Genomic DNA, 13430 nt, shown 5'->3' on the forward strand with positions numbered 1-13430 from the left:
TTGTTCTACAGAAACTGAAATGGACTCGGAGGGTTAGGTCACTGGCCTAGGGCCCATCGTCATTAAGTGGTAGAACGCTTTGCTACCATGCCTCTTGGGGGCGGGGGATAAAAAGTATTTGCCTTTTTCCCAGGGATTCCTAGAGAGTGAGGTAACCCTAGGACCTAGGTGGAGTTTTAGGTGTGATGATGGCAGGAGGAGAAATGTTTGGGGCAGGGATCTCCAGCTCTGCACAGGGGGTGGGGCCCTGAGGCCACATGACTCGGAGAAACCACATGTTCAGGGAGCTGTGAAGGCAAAGTTTCAGGGTGTGAGAGAAGCAAATAGAGATTCTGGTGCAGAGTGAGGTCCTGCCCACAGATCATGGGGATTATGGTAGCAGCAGCATTTTCTCCCCTTTGACCCAAGACCTGGGCTCCTAGCTTTTTGTGGTTGTGAATATGAGTCCGTATGAGCTAGTATGTTTGGTCATTCTGTATGTGCCTGGTGACAGCTGAGTATGTATGTATAGTTGTGAGTTTGTTTCGGTGTATTTGTATCTCCATTTGCATGATTCATGACCGTATGGGTGTATTTCTCTGTGTGCTGGTCAGTGTGCACGTTTGTTTATGTGTGTGTATCTGTGTGTGGTAGTGATGAGGGGACTTGTATGTTTATGCGTGCATTTCATTGTGGGCACGCACCCCCCCCCCGCCGCCCCACCATGTGTCTTTGAATGCATGCATGTCTTTGAATTTGTGTGCATTTCTGGCTGTGTGTGTTTCTCCATAGAAACGTGTTTAAGTGTGGGGTTTTTGGCAATATTTTAATGCAAGAGTGACCCTTCTGTGCCAAAACCCAGCCCCCTGCTGGCTCTCATGGCTCTTGAATAGGTTCTTGTTCTGCGGCCCCAGTAGTCTGGCTGCCTTCTGGGGAAGCTGGGGTGTGGAGGTCTTACCTTCAAAGCAGCACTGACAGGCGACTACAGAGGGTAATGTGCGCTTAGGGTGGCCTGTGAGTAGGTGACTACCAGGAAGGCACCAGCTTCATCCCGGCTTAAAATGCCTGCCCTCTTACGGCTGTCACAATGTCGGACATGCCACCATGAGTGAGTCATTCCCCAACTGGGACCCTCTTTGATGGTACATACTTCCCAGGAGAGGAAGCCAGGGAAGCCTGGCAGCTTGCTGAGGGCAGAGCCCCAGAACAGGGAAGAGGAACGGTGTGTCTGAAGGACTGAGGAAAAGCCAGAGAAGCCTCTGGTCCTGTTAGTGCCGGGCCTGGGGGAGCCCAGCTGTGGAAGGCACAGCTGCTCTGGCTTTAGCTGTTTAGAATCACCAGATACCAGCACTGGAATGGAGCCTGGTGATCACCCAACCCAGCCCTTATAATACAGAAGGGAAGACTGAGGCCTGGAGAGAGGAGATGTGGGGAGCCTGAGAGGTTCTCGAAGGGTGGGGTACAGGCGTGGCAAAGAGCACTGGGTGAGGAGATAGGACACCTAGGCTCTGCCGTGGTTCTGCTACTGCCTTGCTCAGTGTTTCTGGGAAGCCCTCCTGCCCTCCTGCCTTCTACAATGTGGGCATTGCCCTGGCTGCCTGATCTGGCCCCTCCTTGCGACTCTAGAAGCAGGACGTCTTCCCGGAGCCTAAGGCGTCGAGGCTGCCTGCCAGCCAGTAATGCCCAGCAGATCTCCTCTCCTAGGGTCGAGAGAGGTGGAACTATCTAGATGGGGTCTTCCGCTCCCTTTCCTGTGTTTTTCGGTGTGATTTTGGCATCCTTGCAAAGCTGCAGAAGGATACTGAGAGACACGCCTGTTAAAGCGGCTTCCTTCCCTGAAGGCTCTCTGTGTGGGTGCAGGCCTTGGAGACGGCCACTGGAGGAGGAGCGGGGCCTGGGCCGAGGGAGAGCCCGCCGGGTTCTGCCTCCATCCCGAGTGCCGTCTCAGTGGGAGTCAAAGGCAGGTCAGGCCCACCACCGGTCTGTCTGTTAGAAGGGGAAAGGCCCTGAAGACAGGACCGAGGATGCAGGACCGAACAGATGATGGGGCCAGGAGAAGGGACTCCCGCTCGACAAGAGTGCCCGCTGTGTGCCAGACACGGTGCCCGGCGCTTCACACTCAGGGTCCAAGATGGCTCAGAGGACCAGTGGTGGCCTGCCACCTCTGGGTGCCCAAGGGGTGGTGCTGGAGTGCAAACCCGGGGTCCCCTAGGTGCTGCCTAGGGGACTCGTGTGTGAGGCATGTGTGAGGCTGGGCCTGGGCAAGGTGTCCCCTCCCTGAGCCACCAGTCCTCACCCGTGACACTGCTGTGCTCAGGGAGAGAGTGCAGTTGCTTTCTCTCCTCTGGTCTGGCCTGTGGCCCCCGGGGCCTGGGGCTGAGCTGTTTGGCGAGGACGTGCGGGCACATATGTCGAGGGCCCCCATATGTATAGACACCCCCAGCCGCCTAATAGCTCTGCTACTCTGAGCGAGGGGCTTAGCTTCTCTGGGCTTCTGTTTCCCCACCTGAAAACCCAAAACATTCTGAGTTCTGAGGCATCCTCCCCGCATTCCTGATAACAGGCCCATCTCCCCGGGCCTCCTTCCTGGGACTTGGGGGGTGTTCAAAGAGTGCCAGGGGCAGGGATGCCGCAGAACAGGAGCTCCATAACTGGTCATCTCTCCTCATCGGCCCCGCTCGGAATTGACTGAAGTGGGTGAAGGAACACATCACGTGTCTGGAATTCCTTGGGGGCCCTTGAGAAAGTTTCTCAGAACATCCTGAGGAAGGGATGAGGAGGGCTGGGGCAGGATGGTGGCACAATGGCTGGATGGGGATGGGGGAGCTGCTGAGAAGCATGTGGAAAAACAGCTACAGGCTGTGTTAGTAGAGGCCGAACACCCCATCTGGGGAGGCAGTGGGTTCCGTCCCCACAGGGCGCACTGGCTGCTCGCCGAGCTTTAGACATCGGTCCCTGGTCTGGGGACCGAGCGGCCCCGCCTGCCCCCGGCTCGCACACTTTGCACATTGGGAGGCTCTGTGAGGTTGCTTTAGAAAACGTGCTTATTTTAAAGCCTTCAACCCGGAAGACGTTCTGTGGCTCCGGGACCATTTTGCAAGCCTGTTCATTCATTCACTAGGCATGACACCAGCCTGTCCCTGCTGCGAGATAGCCTTCAGGCTCCTGGGAGAGCCCGGGGCAGACTCCCGCCTGTGGTGGTCATGGACCTTCTCAGGGCAAAACTTGGTGGCTGTACTACAGCCACATCAGCAATGATAATAATAAAGCTGGCAACTACCATGTTCCGTGGCTTATTATTTACTATATTACTGGTGATATCTTGCCTCTGGATCCTTCCCACAACCCTCTAAAGTAGGTATCATTAGCCTATTTTACAGATAGGGACACTGAGGCTTGGAGTGGAGCAGGCCAGTAATTTGCCCACAACTTGTCTGAATTAAGATACGAACACAAGTGATGCTGGCCCACGGGTGTGATCAGCAGGGTGGCCTCCTGGGGAGGGTTGGGATAGACAGAGTCAGGCCCTGGAAGGTCCACAGCTTTCTCTCTCTGCACTGCACCCCTTCACCCATTTCACACACTGCTACTGGGCCTTGCCTGCCATCTTCTGGCCAGGGGGGCTGTGGAGTTGGTCCTGAGCCCTGGTTTGCCTGCCCCCTGCTCCCCAATCTCAGCCACTGGGCTGTCAGGAGGCTGCACCACAGTTCTAGAAAGCAGACCTCAAGAACCCTGTTACAAAGAAGAGACATGATTTGGCCACTGCCTCTCACTAAGGTTGACTTGGGTTTAGAGTAAGATTTTCTGACTTCTTGAGTTTAGAGCTGCAGCCACCTCCGGAAATCACGTCCCTGGACCCGCCCATGAAGGGACAGGAGAAAAGGCTCATCTCCCTTCATCCGGGGCTGGGTAAGAAGCCGCCCGTGGCCCTCCACCCCATAAAGGAGGTCAGTAAGCAAGCTACGAGGCTGGGCAGAGTAGGGAACTGGAGTCTGGGGTCTTTGATTAACCTTGATATGTGATTTTGGGTAAGTCCCTTCCTGTCTCTGGGGCTCGTCTGCCCTTATATACAGACTTCTGGGCCTGAGTCCCCTTCCAGCTGTGGCTTTCTGGGATGATGAGCCTTTTGCTAAGTCTGCTATATGCAGAGTCCTGAGCTGGGTCCTCTGGGGGATACAAGGTCCTCCAGGGTGGGCACATGTGATGTGGTGTGGGTGGTCATGGTCGGTTTGAGTGGGGAACAGTAGGCTTTAGGGAGGAGGCAGCTGGTCAGAGGAGCATTAAGTGTGGCCTTAGAGGGAGGGGTGAGGCAGAGGAGTGACACTGGCCTCACTCAACCTCCTAGAAGGAAGAAAGCCTTTTAAAAAAAAAAAAAAACAACAAACAAACAAACTCAGAAATAGGATAAAGCTGTCAGTATAGCTACATAATGAACTACATAAATTGTGAAAAATGCCTTGAGGTTCTTTGTACCACAAGCAGTGTAAAAATTGTGAAATTGTCATCAGTGTAGAAAATGAAAACCAAGAAAAAGTACAAGCCCGTTGAGGCATTGGCTGTGAGAGAAGAACCCATCCAAGTTGGCCTTACCTGGCAGGAGGCCAAGGTTGGGGGTGCCCAGAGCTGATGCAGAAGTGCAGATTCCTGCCTCTGTGCTGTGTCCCCTGAGAGCCTCCTGTTCCTTGGCCTGCCACCATTTGTGGTCCCTCTCCATTAGGGATTGCCCTCTGGAGGAAGCTCCCTCCTGCGGCCCCTCACACCTATGAAATATTCGCTGAACTACAGCTGATTAGAGCATCTTGGTGACACTGAGCTGCAGAGTGAGAAGGATTTGGACCCACTGCCTGGAAGGACTGGATGAGGTGGTGTTTCAGCTAGGCCCTGGAGGATGTGCAGATTTCTGACAAGTGACCACGGGGTAGGTCGTCTTCCTACGGAGGTGAGAGACTGAGGGAGAGGAAAGAAGGGTGGAAGGATAGGAAAAGGGAAAGCCTGAAGAGGGTGGGCAGAGTAGGGGGGCGGTCCCAGTGGAACCCGGCATTAAGCAGGCCCGGAAGCTGTGTGTCCTTGGACAAGCCATCTTACCTCTCTGAGCAAGGTTTCTTCGTTTGCAGAAAGGGGTAATGTTTCTCTGTCATTTTCTTGTTTGTGTGGGTGACATGAGATGATGTGTACAACTGACGGCTCACTTCATCATGAAGTGATGGGGTGCTGGGGTCATAGGGATGGACAGATCCCGCACGGGGCATGGCTTATAGCAAATGTCCACCCCTCCTCCTGGGCCAGAGAGGGCTGCAAGCCTAGCCTTTGTTGTGTGATGGATGAAATGTGGTGATCACACTGGGTACAACGTGGACTTCAAAATGAGTTACTATCCCATTTCCTTCTGTCCTTATATCACCTGGAATTGAGGCTGGGGTGGGTGAGACCCCCAGAACCCCTCTCAATTCCTCCGTCAGGGGATTCCCACCTCCCTTGAGTTTTTTTCTCCCTCTAACCTTCTGTGGTTCCACAGCCTGGATAGCTTGAGCCCCCCAAATCTTCCCTCACCTATAAAGGGAGGCCTGGTTCAACCTGGATGTATTGAACTCTGTCCTCCTCCCTGTCTCTTCCGTGGGACCAGGAGCTCCTGGAGTTGGGGTGGGATTAAGCTCTGTCCTCCCAACGCTGCGCAGCCTGGTAGACGGACAAATGAAATGGCCTGAACGGGGGCCCTGGCTGGGGCTTGCCATACTCCTCCTAGGAAGGGACCCCTACCGGCCATGGGTCATGAATGGTGCCCTGCAGCAGCTCATCTAGCGACTGCTGCCCAGCCTTCCCTCTGACGTGGCTGCAAACCTTGAAGCATGCCCTGGGGATACTCAGCAAACCCTTCAGCCTCTGCCCCCTGCCTGAGCTAGGTGCTAGGGACCCTGTCCTTGAGGAGGTTGCCCCTGCTGGAGCGCCCCTGCTGCGGCAACCAAGGTTGCAGGCAAGGAGCTTCACCCCGAGGGTCACTGAAAGTCGCCTGCTGTAGGGAAGACACCCAGGTTAGGGGGCCAGGTGGCCAGGGTACTATCAGGCACTGGCCCCAGAGGACCGATCACACGCCAGCTCTCAGAACCTTAGTTTTCCTCATCTGTAAGACCTGGGGCTGAGAACCCCGACCTCGCGGGTGGAGGACCGCACGGTGTCAAGCCGGGATGGGGTGCGGGGCGTGGACTCCTCTAGGTGGGCGGGGGCGTGACCTCGTTCTGGGAAGAGGTGAGGGGGCCCGCCGCAGCCCCCCGGGGTCCCCGCCCCTTCGCAGCCCCGCCCCTCGCCTCCGGACCCCCCCCCCCACGCCCCGCGCCCGAGGGGGGGGTCGGGGGGGGGCTCGGGCGGCCTCGGCCGCGGCCGGCGCGACTCGGCTCGGCGTCGCCATGGCAACAGCGGCTTAGGGGGCGGGGGCGACGTGGCGGGCTGGGCCGGGCGGCGCGGGGTGGGCTGGGCCGCGCTGCGCGGGCCGGGCCGTCGGCGCTCGGTCGGCGGGCGGGCGGGCGGCGCGGGCCGCGAGCAGCTGGGGCCGAGCCCGAGCCCGCGCCCGCCCTCGGCCGCGCGGCCGCCCGAGCCAGGGCGCGGGTCCCGCGCGGGTCCCGGGCCCGCCGCCGCCGCCGCGCTAACCCCGCCTCCCCTTCCCCCTCTTGTCGCCCCGCGCGCAGGGCTTCCTCAGCCGCCGCCTCAAGGGCTCCATCAAGCGCACCAAGAGCCAGCCCAAGCTGGACCGCAACCACAGCTTCCGCCACATCCTGCCGGGGTTCCGGAGCGCCGCCGCCGCCACCGCCGCCGCCGCCGCCGCCGCGGACAATGAGAGGTGAGCCCGCCGCCGCCAGCGCCCGGCCCGGCCTCCGCGCGCCGCCGCCCCGGGATGCGCCCCGGAGGGCGCGGGGACAAAGCGAGAGCCGGGGCTGGGGCGCGCTGGAAGCGGGAGGGCACCGCACGCCCGCCCTCCGGCAACTTGTGGGGCCACCTCGGACGGGGGGGTCACGGCGGGAGGACCTTTCTCTCTCCCCGCGGGGTGAGGAGGGGGTGTCCGCGGCCCCGGGCGAGGTCGGGCGGGAAGTGCCCTCGCCGAGAAGTCCTGCCTCGCCTCGCCGAGGTGGGCATTGTTTCCCGGGCGGTGCGGTGCCCGGCGCTGGGGACCGAAGTGGCGCCTCCACCCCCAGGACCCATCCCCCTGCCTCTGGAGCCCCCGGGTGTCCGATACAAAAGGCATTTTCGTCTGGGTTTTGCCGAGACTCAGTGGTGAGGAAAAGGGTGAACATCTGGAGGGGAGGAGCAGGGGGCTGGGCCGCTTAGGGGGCACATCTGCTCTAAGTAGGGCGCGTGCTCCGCTGGGGGCTGGGGTGAGCACAGGGGGCAGTGCCGGGGCTCTGAGCTCAGGGGCATCGCCTGAGGCTAGGGGAGAAGGGCCTCGTCCTCTCCAGCCTGGGCAGCTGCTTGCCTCCCTCACCTCTCCACTCCCAGGGGTGTCTCCTGTTCCCTGTTTCCTTTTCCTGGGCAAGCCTGGAGCAGGTGTGGAAATTCCAGGGGGAGGTGGCTTGTGGGGCAGAGGAGGAGAGGGAGAAGGTGGTTCAGCCTGCTCCCAGTCACCAGCAACAGAGCAGGCTTCAGCTCGCAAGGGCAAGCCATCCTGTCCGTGTTCCGGGGGCACTGGGCAGACACGGTCCCTCGGGGCCCAGGTCCCCCTCCGTGAGCGGTACCAGCCACGGCACCTTTCCACTTGGGCACAGGCACAGTGATGGATTCCGGTGCCAGTTAGAACACGTCCCTGCTCGGCTAGTGGAGGTGAAAGAACAGGCAGGCACCAAGGAGCCTTTTCAGCATTCAGCCCCGACATCTCAGGCCCCTGGCATCTGCCTTCATAGGGCTGTGCCCCTGTGTATGATTGGCAAGTTGGCACTCCCTGTAGGGGAGGCACAGGTAGAATTAAAATGTCTCTCTCCTTCCCGTTGGCTCCAGCAGGCAGAGGAGTACAAGTTATAGCCCAACTCCTGCCCAAGGTTGAGTGGCTGTTTGACTGACCCCTAGCATCTTCCTGGAGAGTACCCCTCCCACCCCCTGGGAGAATCACTAGACCTTTAATTTCCATCAGCCCAGAGGTGCTCTCCAATGCATCCATCCCCACTGCTGCCTGCAGCTGGTTTCCTGCCCCAGCTGCCAAGCCCAGCCTGAGGCAGGACCCTCAGCCTTTTTCTGATGGCCGTGGTGCCCCAGGGGACCAGGCGTGCCCTGGCAGGAGGATGCGGCCAGGCCAGAGCTCAGCGCTGGGTGCAGCCACTGCGTCTTTGAAAATCTCGCTTCCCATCTTTGTTATTGTCTGGGCGGCAGGCCACCCGGTTTGCTGCCTTCCTCCCTCCGCCAGCCCCTGCCTCCGGCTTTCTCCCCCGGGAACATGCCCTTCTCTGCGCTTTCCTTGGCGGGGGTCAGGACCCTGTGCACCCGCATGCGGGGGCTTGTGTACGTACCCCGTCTTGTGTGCATGTGTTGGTTGTCTGGGGAGCTGGAGAGACAGCAGGCGTCCCGGCCTCTGAGTGTGTCTGCCCTCCCGGGAGCAGACAGTGTGCATGCCATGTTTACGTCCCTCCAGCGGGAAGCCTGCACCAAGAAGCCGGCAAGTGCTGGCCGGCAACCCGGCCTCCTGCCTGGAGGTCGGGGCATGGCCCAGGTGACCTCGAGCAGCTCCTGCCCATCTTGGTCTCAGGTCGGGTCAGCCTTGCCACATGTCTGAGGGGCAAGGAGTGGGGGGGTGTCGGGAGTGAAACTATAAGCCCGTTTCTAGAAACGGTGTGAACAGTAGCAGTTGGAGCAGAATGTCACTGGCAGTGGTGTGGAATTGTCTTATTAATTTTCTATAAACAAAATCTGGCTTGGTGGCTTCTCTGGCACAGGAGAGGAGCCCAGATATCTCACGGACAGGCAGAGAGACTGAGTTTGAAATCCTTCGACCCAGCCTTGGAGCTGAAATAGGCTTTGTCAGGACTGGGATCTCCTGTTTGCTGCTTTGCTTAGAAATAACAGATTTATCAGCTTCTCCGGGGATGGAAGGGCAGATATTTCTCTGGGGCAGGTACTTCTCTGGGGGCAGTCCCTGGAGTCATCCTGTTTAGAGTTGACTGAGTAAAACCAACTCTGGTGACCCCCCCCCCCCCAAAAGAAAAGACCTGGGTCAAACCTGGGTGAACGGAGAGGAGCCTCCCTCTTCTCCGACGTGGTGTGGTTGTGCTCTTGAAGGCTGGGAAGACAGAATGGGCTGCCTTTGGCTCGGCTTAACAGTGAAGAGAGGGGGGTGGATCCTGGCTCCATGGGACCCCATGGGGGTAAGTGCAGGAACGGGAAGGAGGGTGGGAGCTTCTAAGGGGGCGAGTGGGAGCCCTGGTCCCCAATGGCTTCCCCTTTCGATAAACACAGGGCACTCTGGGGCGGCCACTTGGGTTCAGACTTTGGATAACGCTGTCTGCTTCAGGGATGCTAAAGTGGCTTTGTTGCACGCTGTCTGCCTGTGTTCTGCAAACTGCTGTGTTGTGGAGGTTATTTTTTGTGCTGGAATTCTCTCATCTGGAGGCTGGAAACCAGTTGGTTCTGTGCTAGGATCTTTGGCTCCCTGGGAAAGGAGTCTGGCTCAGGGGTGGGGACACTGAGCCAGGCTGGTTGGGGGAGAGGGCTGATGTCTGGTTGTGAGGCTGGAGTCAGGCCAGCCAGGGCTTGGTGGGCACAGCTGGGCTCTGGGGGTCTCGAGAGCCACAGGACAGTTTGAGCCTTTGTACTTATTTTCCTGAGATGGTTTAGGGGAGGTTTCTAGCTGGTCTCCCAAATCTCTGGCCCCCTTAGACACTCATTTCTTCTTCGGAGGTTTTCGAAGTGTGCACCAAGGACAGGTGATCATTTCTCCTGGATAACAGAAATGAATGCTGCTCAGGGATTTTCCAGGTGAAAGGTGTGCTGGCAGAAGCATTTTTGTTTTGCAGGCTGGAAATGTTGCCGCTTCATTTACAAGGCTGTTTTAATGTTGGTAAAAGCCATCCAGGATGTGGTGTTTCTGTCTTCCCGGAAGATAATTTCCAAGTCACTCATTTATTAATGTTCCTGAGTAGCTAGGAGGGTCAGCTGGCAATATTGCAATTTCTCCCTGCCGCTGTTTCTGGGTGACTCTGGCCCCACACAGGCTCTGAGAGTGCGCCCCCTCTGGCTCCCAACCTGTCCCCCTACCCCCGTAGTTACTCTGAAGTGGCTGTCCCCACGCCCCTTCCCATTCTTCCCAGTTGGCCCGGTGCAGAGCTGGTCATGTAAATGTGGGCAAGCCAGCTGCAGGTATGTGAGGCTGCTGTGTGCAGAGTTGGAGATTGATGGCCCCTTCTCAGGAATATTGCCTGGAGTTCCCACACCTGAAAGTTACCAATGGTGGGATTCTAGTCAGGGTAAGGCTAGCGAGCGAGATACTTGGATATGGGGGTGGGGGCTTTCAAGAACCCGCAACTGGCTCTAAGTAGGCAGGAAACAGTTCCGCCCCTTTGGGTAAGGCAGCTCTTGGAGAGGGGAGAGGAAGCTTAATGAGAAATGGGATCTGTTTCCCTGCGTTAGTTGTTGACAGTAGGTGTAGGAGGGGCTGGGCATCAAGGCTTGGCCTTTCTTGCCTCCCTCCCTCCCCTACCATAGACAGGGAGCGCCTGGTCCTCTGCCTTCCCTTGGGTGACGTCGAGATGATTGTGCAGTTTAGACAGTTTCCGGGAATAATGGGAAGTATGTGATCTTTGGCTTTGAGGCCAGGCGTTCTTGGGGCAAGTCACATAACCTTCCTGAGCCTCAGTTTGCACATCTGCAGAATGGGCCTCACGATGATAGTGTCGTTGGATACATTAATGTTAATATATCCAGCACGTGTTTAATAGAAAGTGTCCTGTTCAGTGCTGTTTCCTTAGCAACTAACACCAGGTCTTGCACATTTCTTAAATGTTTCTAAAATTTTATTAAATACATAATAACATGTGAAAGAGGCGAGACTAGCATGTTGGAGGTTTTCAGTAAGGAGTAGTTAACATTGGTGGGGGGAAAGTTACCTCATTTTGTTAAGCCTCATTTTCTCATCTACAACGTGGGAATAATAACTAGCAATCATGCTGTGCTCTGAGGTTCAAGAGAGATATTGGATGTTGCTGCCCCTTGAAAGGTAAAAAGGGCTGTACAGAGAATCGTTATTACCTCGAATGCAAGAAATAGCCAGGCAGAGTAACCCTTGTTCCTGTCTATACCAGGGAAAGCAAACTTCTCCTATATGTGTTTTAAAAGTCCATTGTTCCATTTTACGTTTGCCGTGTACTTGCTTTTAATTATTTAAGTATTTAGGTAATGTCTAGTATTTCTTTATCCAAAAGGATGCTGTTATTTAAGTCCTTGAATATTTCTCTTTGTTCACATCTCTGATTGTTCCTATAGGATAAAGTCTTAGAAATGGAATTACTAGGTCAAAGACTATTAACAGTTTGAGGCTTTTGCTAAAAATGTCCCCCCACTGAAAAGCCTACAGTAATTTACACTCCCCCAGTGATTTTTGAGATTCCCCACCTGTTTCCTGACACCCTCAAACACGTTGGGTGTCATCATTAAAACAATCTTTGTCACTCAAATGGGCAGAAAAATGGCATTTCTTTGTTATTTGCATTTCTTTGCTTGTTAGGGATTGAATATTGTTTTCCCGAGTTTAATGGCCAGTAGTGCTGCTGCTTCTGAGTCTTGTCTCATCCTGTCCTTTGCCTTCCGAACGTTCTGACAGGCCCCTTGCAGGACTCTTGGTTGCCCTTTTGGCTCCCCTCGGCTCTGAGAGGCCCCATGTAGGTGGATCTTTGTTAAATGGGCTTCTGCTTTCCAAGAAATATGTCAGGCAATTCATTAATTACCTGCAAGGAAGGCTCACCCAGCTCTCCTCTCCCTTCTTCCCTCCCCTCCAGAAGGGAATCAGACTTAATTCTTAATCCGATAATTATCATAAGGTGGCGTGGCATTTGCACAGCACTTTGAGAGGTCTTCTGCCCTGCAAGGTAGATGTGCAGTGAAAGCACTGTCAGATTCACGGAAACTGAGGCACGCATTCACAGGCACAGTGGTGGGACCATCACAGAAGCCAGCCTGGTGACAAGGTCCCATCCTGCCTGCAACATTGTACTTGGAGCTTCGTGGGCACCTTTGGCTGGAGGGTGGGGGGGTGGTGGCAGGGCTGACCAAGGCCCCGCACATAAGCGCGTGATTCTGAGCCTCATCTCCAGAGAGGGAGGGGAAAGCCATAGAACACGACCTGGACGTAGGGAAGAACCAATTTATTTTTTGCTTTCTCATTTTTATCGCCCTCCTTTTAGATCTGTGGCTCCCTCGTGTATCTTCCAGAGATCCGAGCCGGGCAATATTTTTAGGAACAGTGGAAATTAGCTAGTGAGAATGTGATCATCCCAGGCTGGGGTTTCAAAGGCTGGAGAAGCCTTTCTTTGTACAAGCATGTAGGCCTGTGTACATCTGTGCGTGCGTGTTTTTGTACGTCTTGCAGGTACACACCTGCCCTCATGAAGGTGTGTGTGCGTTATATGTGAATGTCCTTGCACACGTCTGCATTTGAAATGACTAGTCACGTGTAAAGCATTTGGAACAGTCCCTGGCACTTCGTATTAGGTTGGACCATATGAAGTGGCCGTTTTTGTAGGTCGAATATGGGCATACGACAGTTCGCTCTAATAAGTGCTCACTGAGCATTGACTGCTATCGTTGCTGTCCGTTTTCTTACGCGTGCATGTCTATTGCTGTGTGCACGTGAGTTTGTATACACCGTGTCACGCTGTGTGTATAGTGTGTTGTATGTTTGAGCTCTCACGTGTGCAAATCTGTGTGCAGTTTCTGTCTGGGTGTGTGGCCAGCGACCTGGTCACTTTTGTGAACCAACTGCCCAACTGCTTGGAGAGAGCCTCAGGGCTCAGCATATACCTGGCTGCAGGACAGCTGTCCCCTTAATCTCCTTGTGCCTTTAGGTGCCAGCAGAGTCCAGGCCTGGGGTGCCATGGGGGCCTGTGGCATTCTCATTCTCCACAAGTAACCCTGCCCATTTCCAGGCCCCCACGTCTGAGGATATGCAGATTGACTCTTTAATGGAATTCCTTTGCAAAATACTACTTGAACCAGAAAGTTAATTACCAGGCTTTAATTAATGGCTATTTTAGAAGGCCACAGAAGAGAGCTGGAGATCATAGGGAGACTGGAAAGGCAAGAAGGAAAACATTCAGTGCCCCTGGCTGGCTTTGGTGACTCCTTCCCAGGTAGAAGGGCACACTTTGCTTTTTCCCTGCTGTGACCTGCCAGCTCACCCCACTGTGGGGACTGGCTGCGGGTGAGGGAAGGGGTGCCCCTGTATGAAGAGATGGTCTTTTGGCCATCAGGCCGTCCATCTGTGAGGA

The 13430-nt window shown here is 55.8% G+C and overlaps 1 protein-coding gene across 8 annotated transcripts in view; it reads left to right on the plus strand.

Moving 5' to 3' along the window:
* Positions 1-13430, plus strand: part of LOC122474681 (DAB2 interacting protein) — a 188312-nt gene that overhangs the window by 99966 nt on the left and 74916 nt on the right. For all 8 annotated transcript variants that reach the window (XM_043565706.1, XM_043565709.1, XM_043565710.1 and 5 more), the window contains one exon: positions 6660-6811. In XM_043565706.1, the coding sequence (XP_043421641.1) occupies positions 6660-6811 (152 nt within the window). The remainder of the gene's footprint in view (positions 1-6659; positions 6812-13430) is intronic.

This window comes from Prionailurus bengalensis, chromosome D4 (genome assembly GCF_016509475.1).
Source record: "Prionailurus bengalensis isolate Pbe53 chromosome D4, Fcat_Pben_1.1_paternal_pri, whole genome shotgun sequence".
In the NCBI taxonomy this organism is placed as follows: Eukaryota; Metazoa; Chordata; class Mammalia; order Carnivora; family Felidae; genus Prionailurus; species Prionailurus bengalensis.